Consider the following 14,761-nt stretch of genomic DNA (forward strand, 5'->3'; position numbering starts at 1 on the left):
TTAGAAAAAAGCCCGGGAAAGCGGCGGCAACATGGCGGATCGTACAAGGTATTTTACAAAAACCAAAACAATCTTATTATATACACTCTCATTCGTTCTTCTCAAACACCTAATTAAAGAGCACAATCGATTTAAGTATTTGTTGAAAAGAAATTGCGTTCCTTTCGCTTGTTTGAATTTCAACCTTTTTCTGATTCGATGCAGAACCATGGATGAAGTCAACAAGCTTGCGGATGCTGCGGGTCTCGTCAACAGAAAAGGCCTTGTCCAAGTGCTACAGTTCTCTATGAACCCTAGCAATGATGAATACAAACTCTTAGAACTGCCCCCTAACATACTGGAGTCTCTCAATACTGGAGACAAGTAAGTTTGTATGATGCAAGACCATACAATATCAGAGGGATTAAAAGCTTGCCTGTGGTAACTAGACATTAGGCCCCGGTTGTTCAAACGTTGGATAGCGCTATCCACCGGATAAATCACTATCCAGCGGATAAGTAATACGGAAATCAATTACGCTATCCGCTGGATAGTGATTTATCCGGTGGATAGCGCTATCCGACGTTTGAACAACTGGGGCCAGATCTCCATCTTTCGCTGGTATAGTTTGGAGTCTCCCAGTTTAGGTCATGTGATAATACTCCAGAGAACTGTTTCTTTCAAATAACGTCTTATTCATGTATGCATAGCTTATGAAATGACAAAAGGGCAAACGTCTCCCCCGCCCCCCCCCCCCGCCCGCACCCCCCGAGACCTTCATTGGGAAAACAATAAATACAAGCTAAAGATGTTTAATTGTTGTTTATACACCTGCCAACTTTTTCAAAGTCAAATGCAGATTATTTTTGTATCCATAATACCCGAATCGCTGAAAAAATCCGAGGACTTCCAGTTCAGTTTTGAAGATGTTCCAACAGTTCTGAACATTACCAAAACGTCCCAAAGACGTTTTGGTGATTTCCAAAGATTACCAAGTGTATTGGTGTGCGGCACCAAATGGTTAGTGTCTTCTTGTTGAGATCATGTATATACCTTTTAAATCGCATGTATAGATAACTGATGTCACCTATTTAATTACTTTTCACATAATTTTTTGTTTTTCACAAGAGCATTTGAACAAATTACAACTCCTGAGCTCTTTGTGGTCAAGTAAACTACAACTGTGACTATGACTAATTTCCATTATTATATAAACACCAATGAAATACCAGGTGAGCTTTCGTGCGAAAACTTGATATCTTCACATGTGCGCGCGCAATTCAATTTTTGGCACGTGCATTATTTATTTATTTAAGCTACGTATACATTTAGTTCGTTTAATAACGTCTTAGTTTTGCTTTGCGTTATTTTCCTCACTTATATGCGTTGTTCGCGACTGTTCTCACACGGTGGGTGGCTCCTCCTAAAATGTTCTGCAATTGGTATAGGATTTAATGGAGCCGAAACCAACTGTGGAATTGCACGCATTTTAGGCATCCTACTGATGGACAGTTGGGACATGTAGATATATTTTTAGCAACCCCTATAATTTGCAGTTTGTCTACTTTGAATTGATTTGAAATGTTATCTTCACATGTGAAAATATCAGTGTTGCTGTGGCTACATAATGAATTGCGCCTTTCACACCAAAAAACTATTAAAGTGAAATGGTTTGGTATTTCATTGGTGTTTATATAATAAATAGAACATTACATGGTTGCTTGGAGATACGGGATTTCTCTTCTCGTGTTGAAAAAATATTTCACTCATTCGCTGCACTCACTCGTGAAATATTTTTCAACACTCAAAGAGAAATTTCGTATCTCCGCACGGCCATGTAATATCCTCTATCTCTGTCCTGGTATATAATTTTGGTGAGTCTATCCTAAACAGAGTACATGATTTTGCACGAGTCTGTCCCAATTAAAAACAGGGTAATGCTGTACAATTGATTTGATTTGTTTGATGGAAATTGTTTGTACTGCAAGTATACAAAAGCAATGACTATAACATGAATTTGTTCTACTGCAATTGCCGATAAATGGCTTTAAAACAAGACAGAGTGCATTTTGTCCTTTGTCCTTTGTCTTAAACAGGGTCAGGGTTGCAAACCCTCAGTGGCTCACCTATACCCAAATGATTGTAATTGATTAATATAGATCACAATAGTCATGGATGATGGTCATGTGATGCATTCATGATGGCTGTCAGGTTTTGTCCTTCACAGCTGTTGACCTTCACAAGTTTTACTAAAGCCCACTTTACACACGTTGTCCTACAAGAGAATCTGTCAAATACCTTAATCACTCATGTTAGGTGATGGGGTTATTGCCTTTTTATTAAAACTTGTGCATAATGACATGAAACGGACGGGTGATTACAAAATATGTCACATTAAATTTAGAAACAAATGAAATTGCAGTGTGACTATCAGAGGTGATCACCAAGATGAGGCTGTTTTGTGCACAGAGAAAGCAACATTTGACTTGAAAATGGCTGATACTTCAAATTCTCTTCTTCTTGTTCCTGAATGCATCTTGTTCAAAGATAAAGGTTAGTAGGTGAATTAATGTTATTTTAATTGCTACAATCAACATTGCACATGACGTAATGTATTTGAGGCAGTGGTTCAAGTGCCAGACCTTCCAGTCAGGAGACCAAGGGTCCCTCCCCAATCCCTAGCTGGATTTGTTTCTCAGAAATCCCAAAGTTTAATTAAAAATAATTAAACATAACAAGTAAGAATCCCCACTGGCTGGGGATGACTAACCATGAATTTACCTAACATAAAGAAATACTTTAAGGAAATACTTTAACGAGAAACTAGTGTCTTAAGATTTGCTTGGGTTACTTGCTTGGCCCCACACTTGCCCTTTAGTTGTGCTATAAATACTGATGAAGAAACCATATAAATATAGAAACCATAAAATAATTATATGGTTTCTTCAGTGGTATTTATAGGGCAACTAAAGGGCAAGTGGAGGGCCAAGCAAACAACCCAAACAAATTAAAAATCAGTAGTTTCCTTTGTCTAATTTATTTTTTGTGGCAAATAAATAAATCTTAGACAAGATCCTTTTTCTGCAGAATTCCAATCTGAAGTCTCTCCACTGGTGTTCAGGGAGGTTAGTTTTATTTACTACGTATAAATATTACTACTGAACAAAATGAATGAACCTTTGACAAGTAGCTTAATCCTTAGCTAAAAGTATCACTACTAAATAGAGATGGTTGTTGACAGGAAAGGCTAAGAATGCTGTTGATGATAACATAGAGAAAATACAATTGTTTTCTTGGAGCTTTGCAAATTTTCCATTTTTAAAATACTTGTAACAGGGCTCAATCCTGGATGTAATGGTATTCAATAGAGCTAATAAACCGAATAAATCCAAATAAATCAATTTTTTTTCATCAGGTTTCCAGTTGTCATACAACATACTTTGAGGTTAAACATAGCAGACCGCGTCTGGGGAAGCTCAAGTATCTTCTCTCTGAAAACTTGTACAAAGGACCAGAAAATGAAACAAATCTTGAGGACATAGCAGAGGAAAACATTACAAACAGAAATACCCTGGTGTGTTACTTCATGTGTCAGTAAAAGACCACTGAGACATTCTTTAAAGTACTTTTGTACATACAGTCAACTCTGACCTTGTGGACACCCTGCTATAATGGACACCCCAATAATACAGACAGCAGCTTAATCCCAGGCAAAAATAGATAGCCAACATTTGACTGATATAAACTCCCGCCATTACAGACTCTTGCTAATGAGGACATTAACTCAAGGTCCCTACAGTGTCTGCTGTAAGGGGAGTTGACTGTAATTTGCTGCAGTTGATTTCTACAACAACATGATACATTTATTGTGATGTGCAGCATGATTGCATGCTCATGGACTTTTGTCAGCCTACTCATTATTTTAATGCTTCTCTTTATGACTCAAGATCTGTTCTTTGTGGAGTACTCTGTCCCTAGGATACATTATTGACAGGACAAATTAATAACATTTTTATCGATCTCAAGAGTGTTTACATGTACAGCGTGTACGTTTTCCAAGATTTAGAGAATTTGGGTATGTTATTGGGCATTGCATGATGATTCCCAATGAACATTTTTTGGATCTTTTGTCTCATAGGGGATGTCTACCGACATACCAGTCAACACCTTAGTCAGCAAATCAGTTGTTATTAATATTGGATATATGTGGATCTGATTGTAGGGCACCACAAATAATGAAAAAAAATGCAGAAAATGCAAAGGCAGGTAGGCTCCCAAATAACCCTTGTTAGTATTATATACGTATAATGTTTCTTTTTTTTTTCAGTACACCCTTTCAGACTTACTTTCCAAAGTTCAGGCAAGTAAAGCTGAGCTTCTTGATGCATTAATGAAAATGGAGGCTCTAGAAATTGATGGTGAGTTTAAATCACCCAAGTTTAAGAGTGATGCATCCAGTAGATTCCTTTTACCTACATGACCCTACTATACTGAACAGCATACATAGCCGTCACTAAGTTTTATCACAAAAGAACAACATCATTGAGCAGGGTGACAGAGTTCAATTCTTTTGAAAGAATTTAAAACAAATCTCTTCAGTTTGGTTGCCATGGCAACATCACAGGTCACAACAAAACTGCATACTGGAAAGGGTTGAATTTTTGCCTCTCCCCCTCGTATTAGTGCCCCCATTTCTGCTCAGAAAATGAAATAAGTACCCAGTCACTTATTCAAATCATTTACTGTATTAAATACAAATTTTGTCCAAATTATGTTTGAGGAAAAATGAACCACAAGTAATTTAAACCTTGCCTAGTGCTCCAATTAGATACAGCTGGCAAAAGAAAGTTAAAAATGTTAATGGTTAAGTGAACAGTGAACTGTTCTACATTATTGTTTCATGTTTCATTTGTTAGGTCACTGGCGCCTTCTAGATGCTGACTACAAGGAACATGTGGTGGTAAGGATTCTTTCTTTACTGGAAGAGAAAGACTGGAGTTATGAAGCAATACCAGCAAAAGAATGTTGTGATATTTTGGAGGAACTTGAACCAAGGTACATGTATGAGAGATAACAGTCTATTTTATTATGAAGGAGCAGAGTTATTGCTCCCTTTCTCCCAAAAACTGTCAGTAATGACGCATGACATGGTCTCTGTCCTATCCGTTTTTCCTTCCCTGTACTGATCTTTTCTGCAGTGAAGAAATCAAATGGACCATAGATGAAAGTGAAATTACTTCCTCTCTTTCATTTTTTTTTTTTCTTTCAGAATTATTCTTGAGCATTGTCTCAATTGCTATGGTGAAATAACAGACATGGATTCAGACACAGGTTAATAATTTTATTATCCCATAGTTATAAGTACTGTTTAAAAAAGGAGCAGGAGTGTATCAGGTTTATAAACTCGAGGCAAAGCGGAGAATTTTTGCACCTGATAATATATGATTGTGGGTTTTTTAACAGCTTCAAAACCTCTGATATCGATCAACTAATTCTTGCACTAATATTTAGATTTGGGGTTATTTTGGTTTAAAAAATGGGACTTAAAGTTAAGCCATGTCTTTATCAGATCTAAAGACACTCATTAAACATTAGTTTCTTTTGTTTTTGTTTATGAATTATTAGTAAGTTTTGGAAGTTCAATCAAACAAATGTGAATGTTGTTCAAGCCCATTAGTGAATGACCAACCAATTTATTATTCCTGACAAACTAGGGAAAAACTATTTAAGGAGTCTTAAAATGTAAAATCTGTGACTTTGTTGACAATACAAAAGGTCAAGATTATGAGGTGAATGTGACAAGGCAGGTTAACATTGTGCACAAAATATCGGTTCACTGGTTTCCTTTATGCTGTTTCTTAATTCTCTTATTAGGTGAAGGCACTGTTCACTACAGACTCTTAGAAGACAAGATATGTAGATTTTATGCTGAGTATCTTTTAAGACAAGCAGGGAGGGTAAGAACTGATAATGCTTATTGACCTTGTTTAAGGTGATTGGGAGATTCTACAAGTATGAAGTGATGGTGTATTTATAACAATCATTTAATAAACCAGTCCTGACTCTCTTTTGTAGTTTAATTACCATGAATTTATGGAGTCTTGGCAGCAAAGTGTTCCAGAAGGAATGAGCACAAAATCTGAACATCTATCAGTAAGTAGTCTCCTTTGTTATGTCCCATGGTGTGTGTCTAACTTGCATAGTGTGGGTTAAGACCAATCGTAGTGCACAGTTGCTGTTCTTTGAGCAGTTGATTACCCTAATAATACATTTTAGTCAATTCTTTCTAGACTAAAATACACTCATCTGAAACCTCCTCTAAAGTACACCTTCTTTCAGCCCACTAAGGGCCTGTTTATATGAGGTGAGCCACAGGCTTTTAGCCAGACATTGAAAACTGGCCGTCCAGAAGGCATGTTTTTCCAAAACGTATAAGAGATTAGGTGAATTTTCCTTGTGTTTCTTCCAAAAATGGGCGTCCATAGGACGGCTGGACACCCTTCTGGCTAAAACCTTGGTGAACCAGCCTGGTTGGCCGGACTGACCTGTTTCACCAGGATGGCTCAACTTGTCCTTAATTTCTCATAAATCTGTTAGACCGATTTAGCAACAGAATGGGAACGCTAGTTGACAACGGCACATGCAAATCAAACAACTGGCTTGACCAACGGCAGAGCAGCAAATTGGGCACCGGAAGTTGAATTTAGTCCTTTCCGTGCACTTTCCCATCGTCAACTGACGTTCCCGTTCTGTTGCTAAATCAGCCTATTGTGTTTACATGAGTAGGCAGGTTAGCCTGCTTGTGGAGATCCCAGTTGGTAAAGCCCAGGTTTCTGTATGTTGGCCGGCCTGCCCTCTCATATAAACACAACAAAAATTTTAAGAATAAACAAGGCATGAGTCATTACTTTAAGCCTTACCAGTAAAACAGGCACGTCCAGCTAACTGAGCTGGCTAACAACATATAAACAGGCCCTTAGACATAGTGCCAGTGACATTCAAATAGTACAGTTTTTACCTCCCTCAAGTGTATAAATTGATGCTTTTTCTTGCCCCAAAGGTTTTCCACTTATAGGCGGTCAAAAATATATGCAAAGTCAAAAATTGCTCTCTTTTACATTTAGGGTATAGCTTTGACAGACATGAAGAGTATTCCTCCTGTCATTTGGCACTTCCCTGCATCAGAACTCCCTGATGATCCAGCACTGAGGTGAGTGGGTAGAGACTGCACTCATGATAGAACATAGAGTATTTTCTCAAGACTGATAAACTTAAGTTACCATAAGTCTTAATTAGTGGCTTTAGCTTCCTTGAGTCTCCTGTAGCTTAGTAATGGTAGAGCATCTGTACTTAAAAAAAGGTTTTAAAGGCTTGTTTATACTTAGCTTGTCCAGCTAGTTTACAGGCACTCTGCTCCAATACCTTGAAACAAATAATTCAAATACAACATAAATGGATTGAAAACCCCATTAAAAACCCCAACAGGCAGGAGGCAACCAGTTGGCAATTTACAAGTGTGGCCAAGGATTTGAACTTGGGACAACCAAGAACAAATCCAGTAAGTGGCCTGGGGCCTGTTTCTCAAACGTCCCGATAATTAACGGGCCCGGTAAGCTGTCTCTGTTTACATTAAAGATCGAGGTTTCAATAGTTTTGCATCTAACATGATAAAACTGTCAGTTAATGAAACAAAATGGAGTAGTTTGCTAGCCAGGACCCGCGCTCTTATTCTTTATATTTTGATTTGAATATTTGATTTCGGGCCCGTAAAGTTACCAGGACTTTCGAGAAACGGGCCCCAGAGCAGGACTCAAACCCAGGACTGCCAGATTGTGAGTCCAGTGTGCTGACCACTCAGCCACACTGCCTCCATTAAATCTTGTAACCAGAAGCTCATAGGTTTGACTCCTATGAGTGTGAAGGACCCTCCCCCCTCTCCCCCCTTTCAGTTTCATCAGTTACACAACTATAAATAGGTAAAGTTTGAAAAACATCTTACTTTAGGTTCTGTTTCATAGGAATGACCTTTAATCATTAATATTTTTTTTGTTTTCTTCTAAACAGATTTATGAAACTGTTTAAAGTGCAACCCAAATGGACACTTGAAGAAATAGAGCCATATGTAAGGTTAGAGTCAAACCTCAAGGAATATTTTTAATTTGAATTATTTGTAATTCATTGTTTTTATTAAAATTTATAATGATGCATTTTGTAGTTGAACTTCTTATTCCCTTTTAGTCTTGAGAAATGCTTTCTGTGAATAGAGTCAAACTTGATCCAAGTGTGACCACCTCTTGTAAGTGACCCTAGATCTTCCATAAGCCACCATCAACCCAAAACGCCAAAACTACCCTAGTCAAATTACTGCAAATATTATTTATTATTATTGAAACCCCTCTCATAAATGACCACCTATCTGAAGCGACCACAATCACTTTTTTGTATGACAGTTGTGGAACTTTTCATTGATTTTTATCTTCCAGTAAGCAACTGCCTGAGGCATGTATGATCTCTACATTCGCTGTATATTATACTACACTACTTAGTACACAAACAACCTGTAGTTTCAACATGGAACTACATATGTGGTCAATCAGAAATTGCATGCAATGAATTCTTTGCCAAAATATAGATGTGTTAGGACTTTTTTGGACGCGATCCCCTGTGGTTTGATTCCCATAAGCAACCACTAAATCTTTGCATTTTGGGTGGCCATTCACCGGAGCTTTGACTGTCTTATTTTTTTTTCTCACTTGATATTTTCAGTTCGCAGTACACTGTTCCTATGACAACATTATTTTCCATCATTTCTATTCAGAAATCTAGTGGCACCTGGGCAGTCACTGAATGCTCTTCTTATGAAGTTTGCTCGATCATCAAAAGATGCAACAGGAGTAAAGGTCTATAACTCCAAGAAACCAACATAACAAGCTTTCTGCTCAAGTCAAACTCACAAGACTAAACAGCAGAAAAGAGATCGGTCTTTCCCAAGCCTGAATGGATACCTAGCCTCCAATCCATAATCAACACAAGGACATCAATTAGTAGTTTGTTGGTGTGTTCACCAAATGACAAAAACTACATTCCTTTGAATGTCACCACACTATGAACAAATCAGCTAACCAACAACAGTTTCTGCACCATGTGAAAAATTTTACTGATATTGGTTAGACACACTGCTGGATTAAACTCATATTCATTCTAAATGTCTCCCTCAAACCAAGAATGCTGCTCCATGTTACAACATATGTCTAACATACAATATTTTTTCAAGACAGAGGAGTTGTATAGCTCAAGCTGCTGATGAAATTATCAATGGTAGATCAGGATTCTGCCCTTGGTAAATAAATATATATGACTAAGACTTCGCTTCCAAAGTGGAAGATTATTAAAATCCATTTGGATACAGATTCAAATTTATGTAATATGGAAGAAAGTTGTATTAGCAGCGAGCAGAACAGATGTTATTTTTTATGTGTTTTCACAAGCAAGTGCGAATTGTGAGGGAGGCATGAAGCTTAAGTCTTATGTGAAGGGATGGGCAAGGAAAAAAAATTCTTTCTTTAAAATTAAAAATAGCCTATGAAATAATAAAAGACAGACAAATTAAATCCACGGTGTGGTGCCAGTATTTTATTTTGAAGTAACAATTTCTCTTAAAGGACAGGAACACACAAGCCTCAAGTTACATGGGCAGCTTTTCGTTTGTACAAGTAACTGATAATAATATTGTCTCATTATTACTTTGTGGATGGCAAAATACCACTTGATGTCCTTCCTGGATGAAACGTTCAATGGACATTCATGTTGCATTTCTTGAAACCCAGCTTTGACACGAGTTTCAGACTTTCACACCTGTTTCTTGGTAAATATGAGACTAATTTGTGCAACAAGAAGAGCAAACCCCGAAAATAATTTTCCTGAATTTGGTTTACCATTTTCCCAAACTGTGAACTAACTGGTTTGTCCAAGTTAAAGGTAGACACCAGGACTAAAAAAAACTTGAATTCCAGCTTGTCCTTTGGGCATGCAGCTCTCACATTTTGTTTGAACCTTGCCCACTGGGCAAGTGAGAGTTAAAAGTTACTTCAGCAAGAAAATCTACTAATCTTAGTACTAATCTTACTACTACTACTACTGGAAGGGACTCTTTTCAAGCCCTGGACACTCTTGAGGTCTAGATTTTGTGTCATCATTTCCATCTTGGAGTCTAATGTTCTGCAGCAGTCTCAGAGTTTAACATTTGCCACCCCTAACTTTTCACTTAGCTCACAAAACAATAGTTTAATTTACTGGTCTGAAACACCTTAATTTTTTCAAAATTTAATCTTTTTATACCATGACCAGTGATTTTGTTACAAATAGTTATGGTGAGTCCTGGGACTTTTCTTGTGAAAAATCATGAGTCCCGGTCCGGAACCAATGAGTCCTACAGTGTAGTTAAAAAAAAAAATGCGTCCAAATTTGAAAATGGTTCTGCCCTTATGTAACCAAACAGTTAATCTGAAGACAGACTCTAAAACTCTGTATTACAGTACACTGAAATTAAAATATAGTCTTTCTATTTTGAAACACAACAAAGGCCAAAAGAAATATGCATCGTTAAACAGCAGCCATAATAACTGCCACAGAAATTACACGAACGGGTTTTTTTTTACAAAATACACACGTTCAGATCAATTGGGTGATCTTTACGTCCTACAGGATGCATGCCATGAATTATTTTGTCTTTGGGGATTTTTATGTGTCAGGGATGCTGGATGCAGAGGTAACAAAATCACTGCATGACAACGAGTTGCACTTGAAATCCTGTCAACCCAACCCCCTTAAGTGCACCTAAATTAAGTCAGTCTAAATAAAACATTCTATAAACTACAAGTGCCATTCGTACATTTGGTCATAATTATAAATAGGAACTTTGGTGACAGTTCTATTAAAATAATAATATAATTTATTACCATATAACTGTACGATTCTACAAATTTCAAATTTAACAATGGTTTTTGTTGTTACAAAAAACAAATACACCTATTGTACTCTTATCACTCTTCAAAATAAACATCCTTTAGACAAGAGCAAGATCCTTAAACAAGGCAAGACCTGTGACTGTCTAATAAGAAATCCACCAAGGGGGGTCTAGAAACACTGTTTTCAGCTTTAAGTTCTTTCTTAATGAAAATAGACCTTGTTATACTGAGGATTATTTTCACTAACTAAACATATTTGTTTAAAAAACAAACGAACAAATTTGGATTAAAATCTCGTCTTGCCTCTTGCTAGCTACACCTCTGAAATCAACATGATTTTTTTAAAGAAAATGTCAACACCATGAATGCCTAGCCTATCATTGAGTTTACCTGTCAACAATAATTAATGTCTAGGTTGATTTTGTTCATTGGTTGTCAGTGTAATCTACACCAACATTTTAAGAGATTTTATCAATAATTTAGTTGTTAGGTTTTTTACTGTAGATTTCACATGCAAACCATGCAGGGAATCTGAATTTTTCAAAGATACATTTGAAGGTTTTGGAGACAACAGTACACCGTCTGGCTGTACTCACAAATAAAACTTTTACTGGGCCTGTATTCGAAAAGCCAAGATTTAAGTGAGCAAAACAATCTAGGTACGATTACCCACCAGGCATCTCCAGCAAGCTTGCCTGCTTGTATGTTCCAATATTTTGATGACAATCTTTACATATAAATCATTTGCTAGGCACCCACCCTGGATTTCACAGGTTCAGAACATTGGGCTCCCTAGAATTTTTCTTAGAGCACAGCCTTCATATTCCTTTATCACCAACTGACCTTACGAGCTTCTTCCACATTATAGATAATAGATAAATTAATTAATAATATAATTATTGATTAAATTCTGTTATCATCAGGATCTTCTGATTGAAAAGCAGTTGATGTGAAGGTGGTCACACAGTTCACGAACCTATGAAAGAAGACATAAGCCTCAAAATACAATACCTCTCTCACTTTACCCCTATAGGACCTAATATTAACAGTGATTAATGTATTCTTCATGCTGTTTACTTTGGTTACTTTGTTTCAGGTAGAGAGCCCCCTTGCACCTTCAAGATCTGGATCTGCCACTGGCTGTTTGCACATTTGAGGGCACTATTGGCAACTTTAACAATTAATGCAAATATTGCCCCCATAAAAAAGTAAAAATATAACAAAAATATTAATAAACAAAACATTCTTTTGTTGGTGATTATTTGGCTACGGGAAAGTTGCATAAGCACTCACATCATAACATACACTGTAACTGCCAACTTGTGGCATTCAAATGAAGAATTATCCGAGCAGAATGTCAGATGTTACGTGTACAAAAAATGTAGTTTTCAAAAATCCAACATGCGGCAGGCCATGAGAAGTAGAAATTTTCTGTAGTGATCAATAGGCCCTTTGCAGTTTGCAGTCATGTGACCTTCCTTATGCAAAAATTGTGGGATACAATAAATATAACAAAACAAGAAATTACAAAGAGTATGAATCAGAAAATGCAAATCAATGAGGGGCTAGTGGAAACACCAATAGTGCAGTCATAACTTACCACAAATATGCCATAATCAAGATGCAAAATGGCTACTCCAGCAGTGTAGACAACAAGAAGGGCCACTTCAATTTCAACTGATTTGATGAATGGTACAATCAGTAAAAAGCCACAGACAGGATACAACATAACATTGAATGGCTGACATCTCTGACTGCTCATTGTACTGACAATCAGTCGGCACTGGGAAGGTTAAAAAAACAATGCATGGAATCAACACCCCTGTTCATTTCCCTGATATTATTTCTGCTGAAAGCGAGATCCAGACTACAGATTGCGAGTCTGGATGCGTGCTGTATGATAAATAGATCTTATTCACCACGCCTGCCATCTCTGCTTACACTTAAGGACTGATGGGATAAAAGCGATATCACGAGGTTTCTCAGGAGGCAAACAAGTGATAAAAATCTGCCAAACTGTGGTCGAGTTTGTTTATTCTAGACAATGTAAAATGACGAACTCTTTATCTTGAAGATGATTATGGCAAAATATGGGTGGAAGTGATCATTTTTATGTTCTAGATACAGCAGCAACCATAGATGTCCTCACAGAAAGCAATAACTAAGTAAAACTTGTTGAAACCTGAACCGTACATTTCGTGTGACTAAAATTATCATTGTGTCTTCAATTGCGAGGACAAACAAACCCAACTGTGATTACTCGTATTGGCAGCTTGTTTTGGTACACGTACATCACTGTACATTAACTGAAAAATGACTGTGACCTGTGAAAAATCTACTGCTGGCTGAAAATCATAGCAAATAGTTGAGACGATATATAATCAAGAAGTCTATTTTATCAAGGCTCATGTGATCATCATGCACTGAGGCTTAACTGTACAACAATGTATCAAAATTAAATTGCTTAATATCTAGTTGCATCTTGATCTACTGGTGTAGTGCTCATTGTTCTTGTTTGACAAGCTTCTTAGTTACTCACTGTCATGTTGGAGAAGACAATTCCCGTAGCTGTGAAAAAAAGGCGTGGTTGAAGGTCTAGGATGCCAGCAGGAGACAGGAAAGCCCAGGCAGAAAACAGAAAAATCATTACAAGAAATGAGAGCATGGGAAGGAAGCCTTCCATGAATGATAAGCCACGGTCTGTCATAGACATGCGAGCCCTGAGTGGAAAAAAAAAAATGTTTCAACTTTAAAATGTGAAGTGTTAATAAATGTAATCGATCCTCACTTTTCTAATAATTGCAAGCAAAAAGAGGAGCCCGCAGTCCTATTAGCTCCAAGTTATTATTATGCATGTATCGTATGTAGGTAGCCTAAATTTCATCCAAGTACTTCAAGTCGTTTCCTCCTCTCAGCAACACGTTACCGAGGGAGTAATAGCGACTCGAACTAATTGGACGAAATTCAGGCTATGTATGTATGTACGTTGTAGCCACAGCATTCATTTAGCATTCATTTAAGAAAGAATGGAATTCACAGAATGCAATTTGATAACTCCCATATGGACCTTCCATCACTCATAATTTGATCATGCGTGTTTTGAACAACTGTACAACACTGACCAATGAATAAAATTAAAATAATAATAAACCTTAGTTTTCAGCGCTTTTTCAAACTTTTAACCTGGACTACGTGTAGCTACGTAGCAGGCAAAAAATCCATCCAAAACACTGGAAAGAGCATCTTATTTTTAGTTAAGTAACCAACTTTTGTGGAATATGTTGAAAACTAACAAAGATGTAGCTCCACCAAGTCACAAAATTTTATACATTAGTATGGTGGAGGGCACAAAGTTACATCCCACCATACAAACACGTCACTAAAATTTTCCGACTTTGTGGAGCTTCGTACAGGGTGTAACTTGGAAAGTTTCAGTTTAAATATCACTCAAAAACCCAGCAGGGTCAATGAATTTTATAGGGAACTGGTCCCTTTTACAAGTTGAAAAAATAAAATAACTGGAGAAGACACGTACTATTTTATATGTAATTAAACTTACTTGTACAAGTTGTAAATTGCCATAGAAAGTGTTAGGAAAGAGGAACCTACAAAGAAAATGGAATAAACTATGAATCCAAGTATCTCAATTAAGAAGAGGATGCATAGGAGAGATGCCACTAAGTATATTTGAAACCAAGAGGGCTGCCCATTATACTAAAATAATGTTAATCACTCAATCTCAACAATCTTACAGATAGGGGATCAAACAGTGTAACCAGTTGAGATGTTCTTGCTTTACAATCTGAATACCATGT

The 14,761-nt window shown here is 37.0% G+C and overlaps 2 protein-coding genes across 2 annotated transcripts in view; one reads left to right on the forward strand and one right to left on the reverse strand.

Moving 5' to 3' along the window:
• Positions 1-20: 20 nt before the first annotated feature.
• Positions 21-9,519, forward strand: LOC140951421 (sister chromatid cohesion protein DCC1-like). Its single transcript, XM_073400672.1, has 13 exons — positions 21-48; positions 205-363; positions 2,402-2,532; positions 3,067-3,104; positions 3,395-3,553; positions 4,307-4,397; positions 4,896-5,034; positions 5,249-5,310; positions 5,854-5,936; positions 6,055-6,132; positions 7,104-7,189; positions 8,044-8,106; positions 8,798-9,519. The coding sequence occupies exons 1-13, from the start codon at positions 32-34 to the stop codon at positions 8,904-8,906; spliced, it is 1,215 nt and encodes a 404-aa protein (XP_073256773.1). The 5' UTR covers positions 21-31; the 3' UTR covers positions 8,907-9,519.
• A 66-nt stretch (positions 9,520-9,585) lies between these two features.
• LOC140951420 (ethanolaminephosphotransferase 1-like) overlaps positions 9,586-14,761 on the reverse strand; it is a 10,187-nt gene continuing 5,011 nt past the window's right edge. Inside the window, exons 6-9 of the mRNA XM_073400671.1 lie at positions 14,506-14,551; positions 13,486-13,666; positions 12,547-12,729; positions 9,586-11,922 (exon numbers count right to left, since the gene is read on the reverse strand). Coding sequence (XP_073256772.1) covers positions 11,866-11,922; positions 12,547-12,729; positions 13,486-13,666; positions 14,506-14,551 — 467 coding nt within the window. The 3' untranslated portion in view covers positions 9,586-11,865. The remainder of the gene's footprint in view (positions 11,923-12,546; positions 12,730-13,485; positions 13,667-14,505; positions 14,552-14,761) is intronic.

This window comes from Porites lutea, chromosome 11, assembly GCF_958299795.1.
Source record: "Porites lutea chromosome 11, jaPorLute2.1, whole genome shotgun sequence".
Taxonomy (NCBI): domain Eukaryota; kingdom Metazoa; phylum Cnidaria; class Anthozoa; order Scleractinia; family Poritidae; genus Porites; species Porites lutea.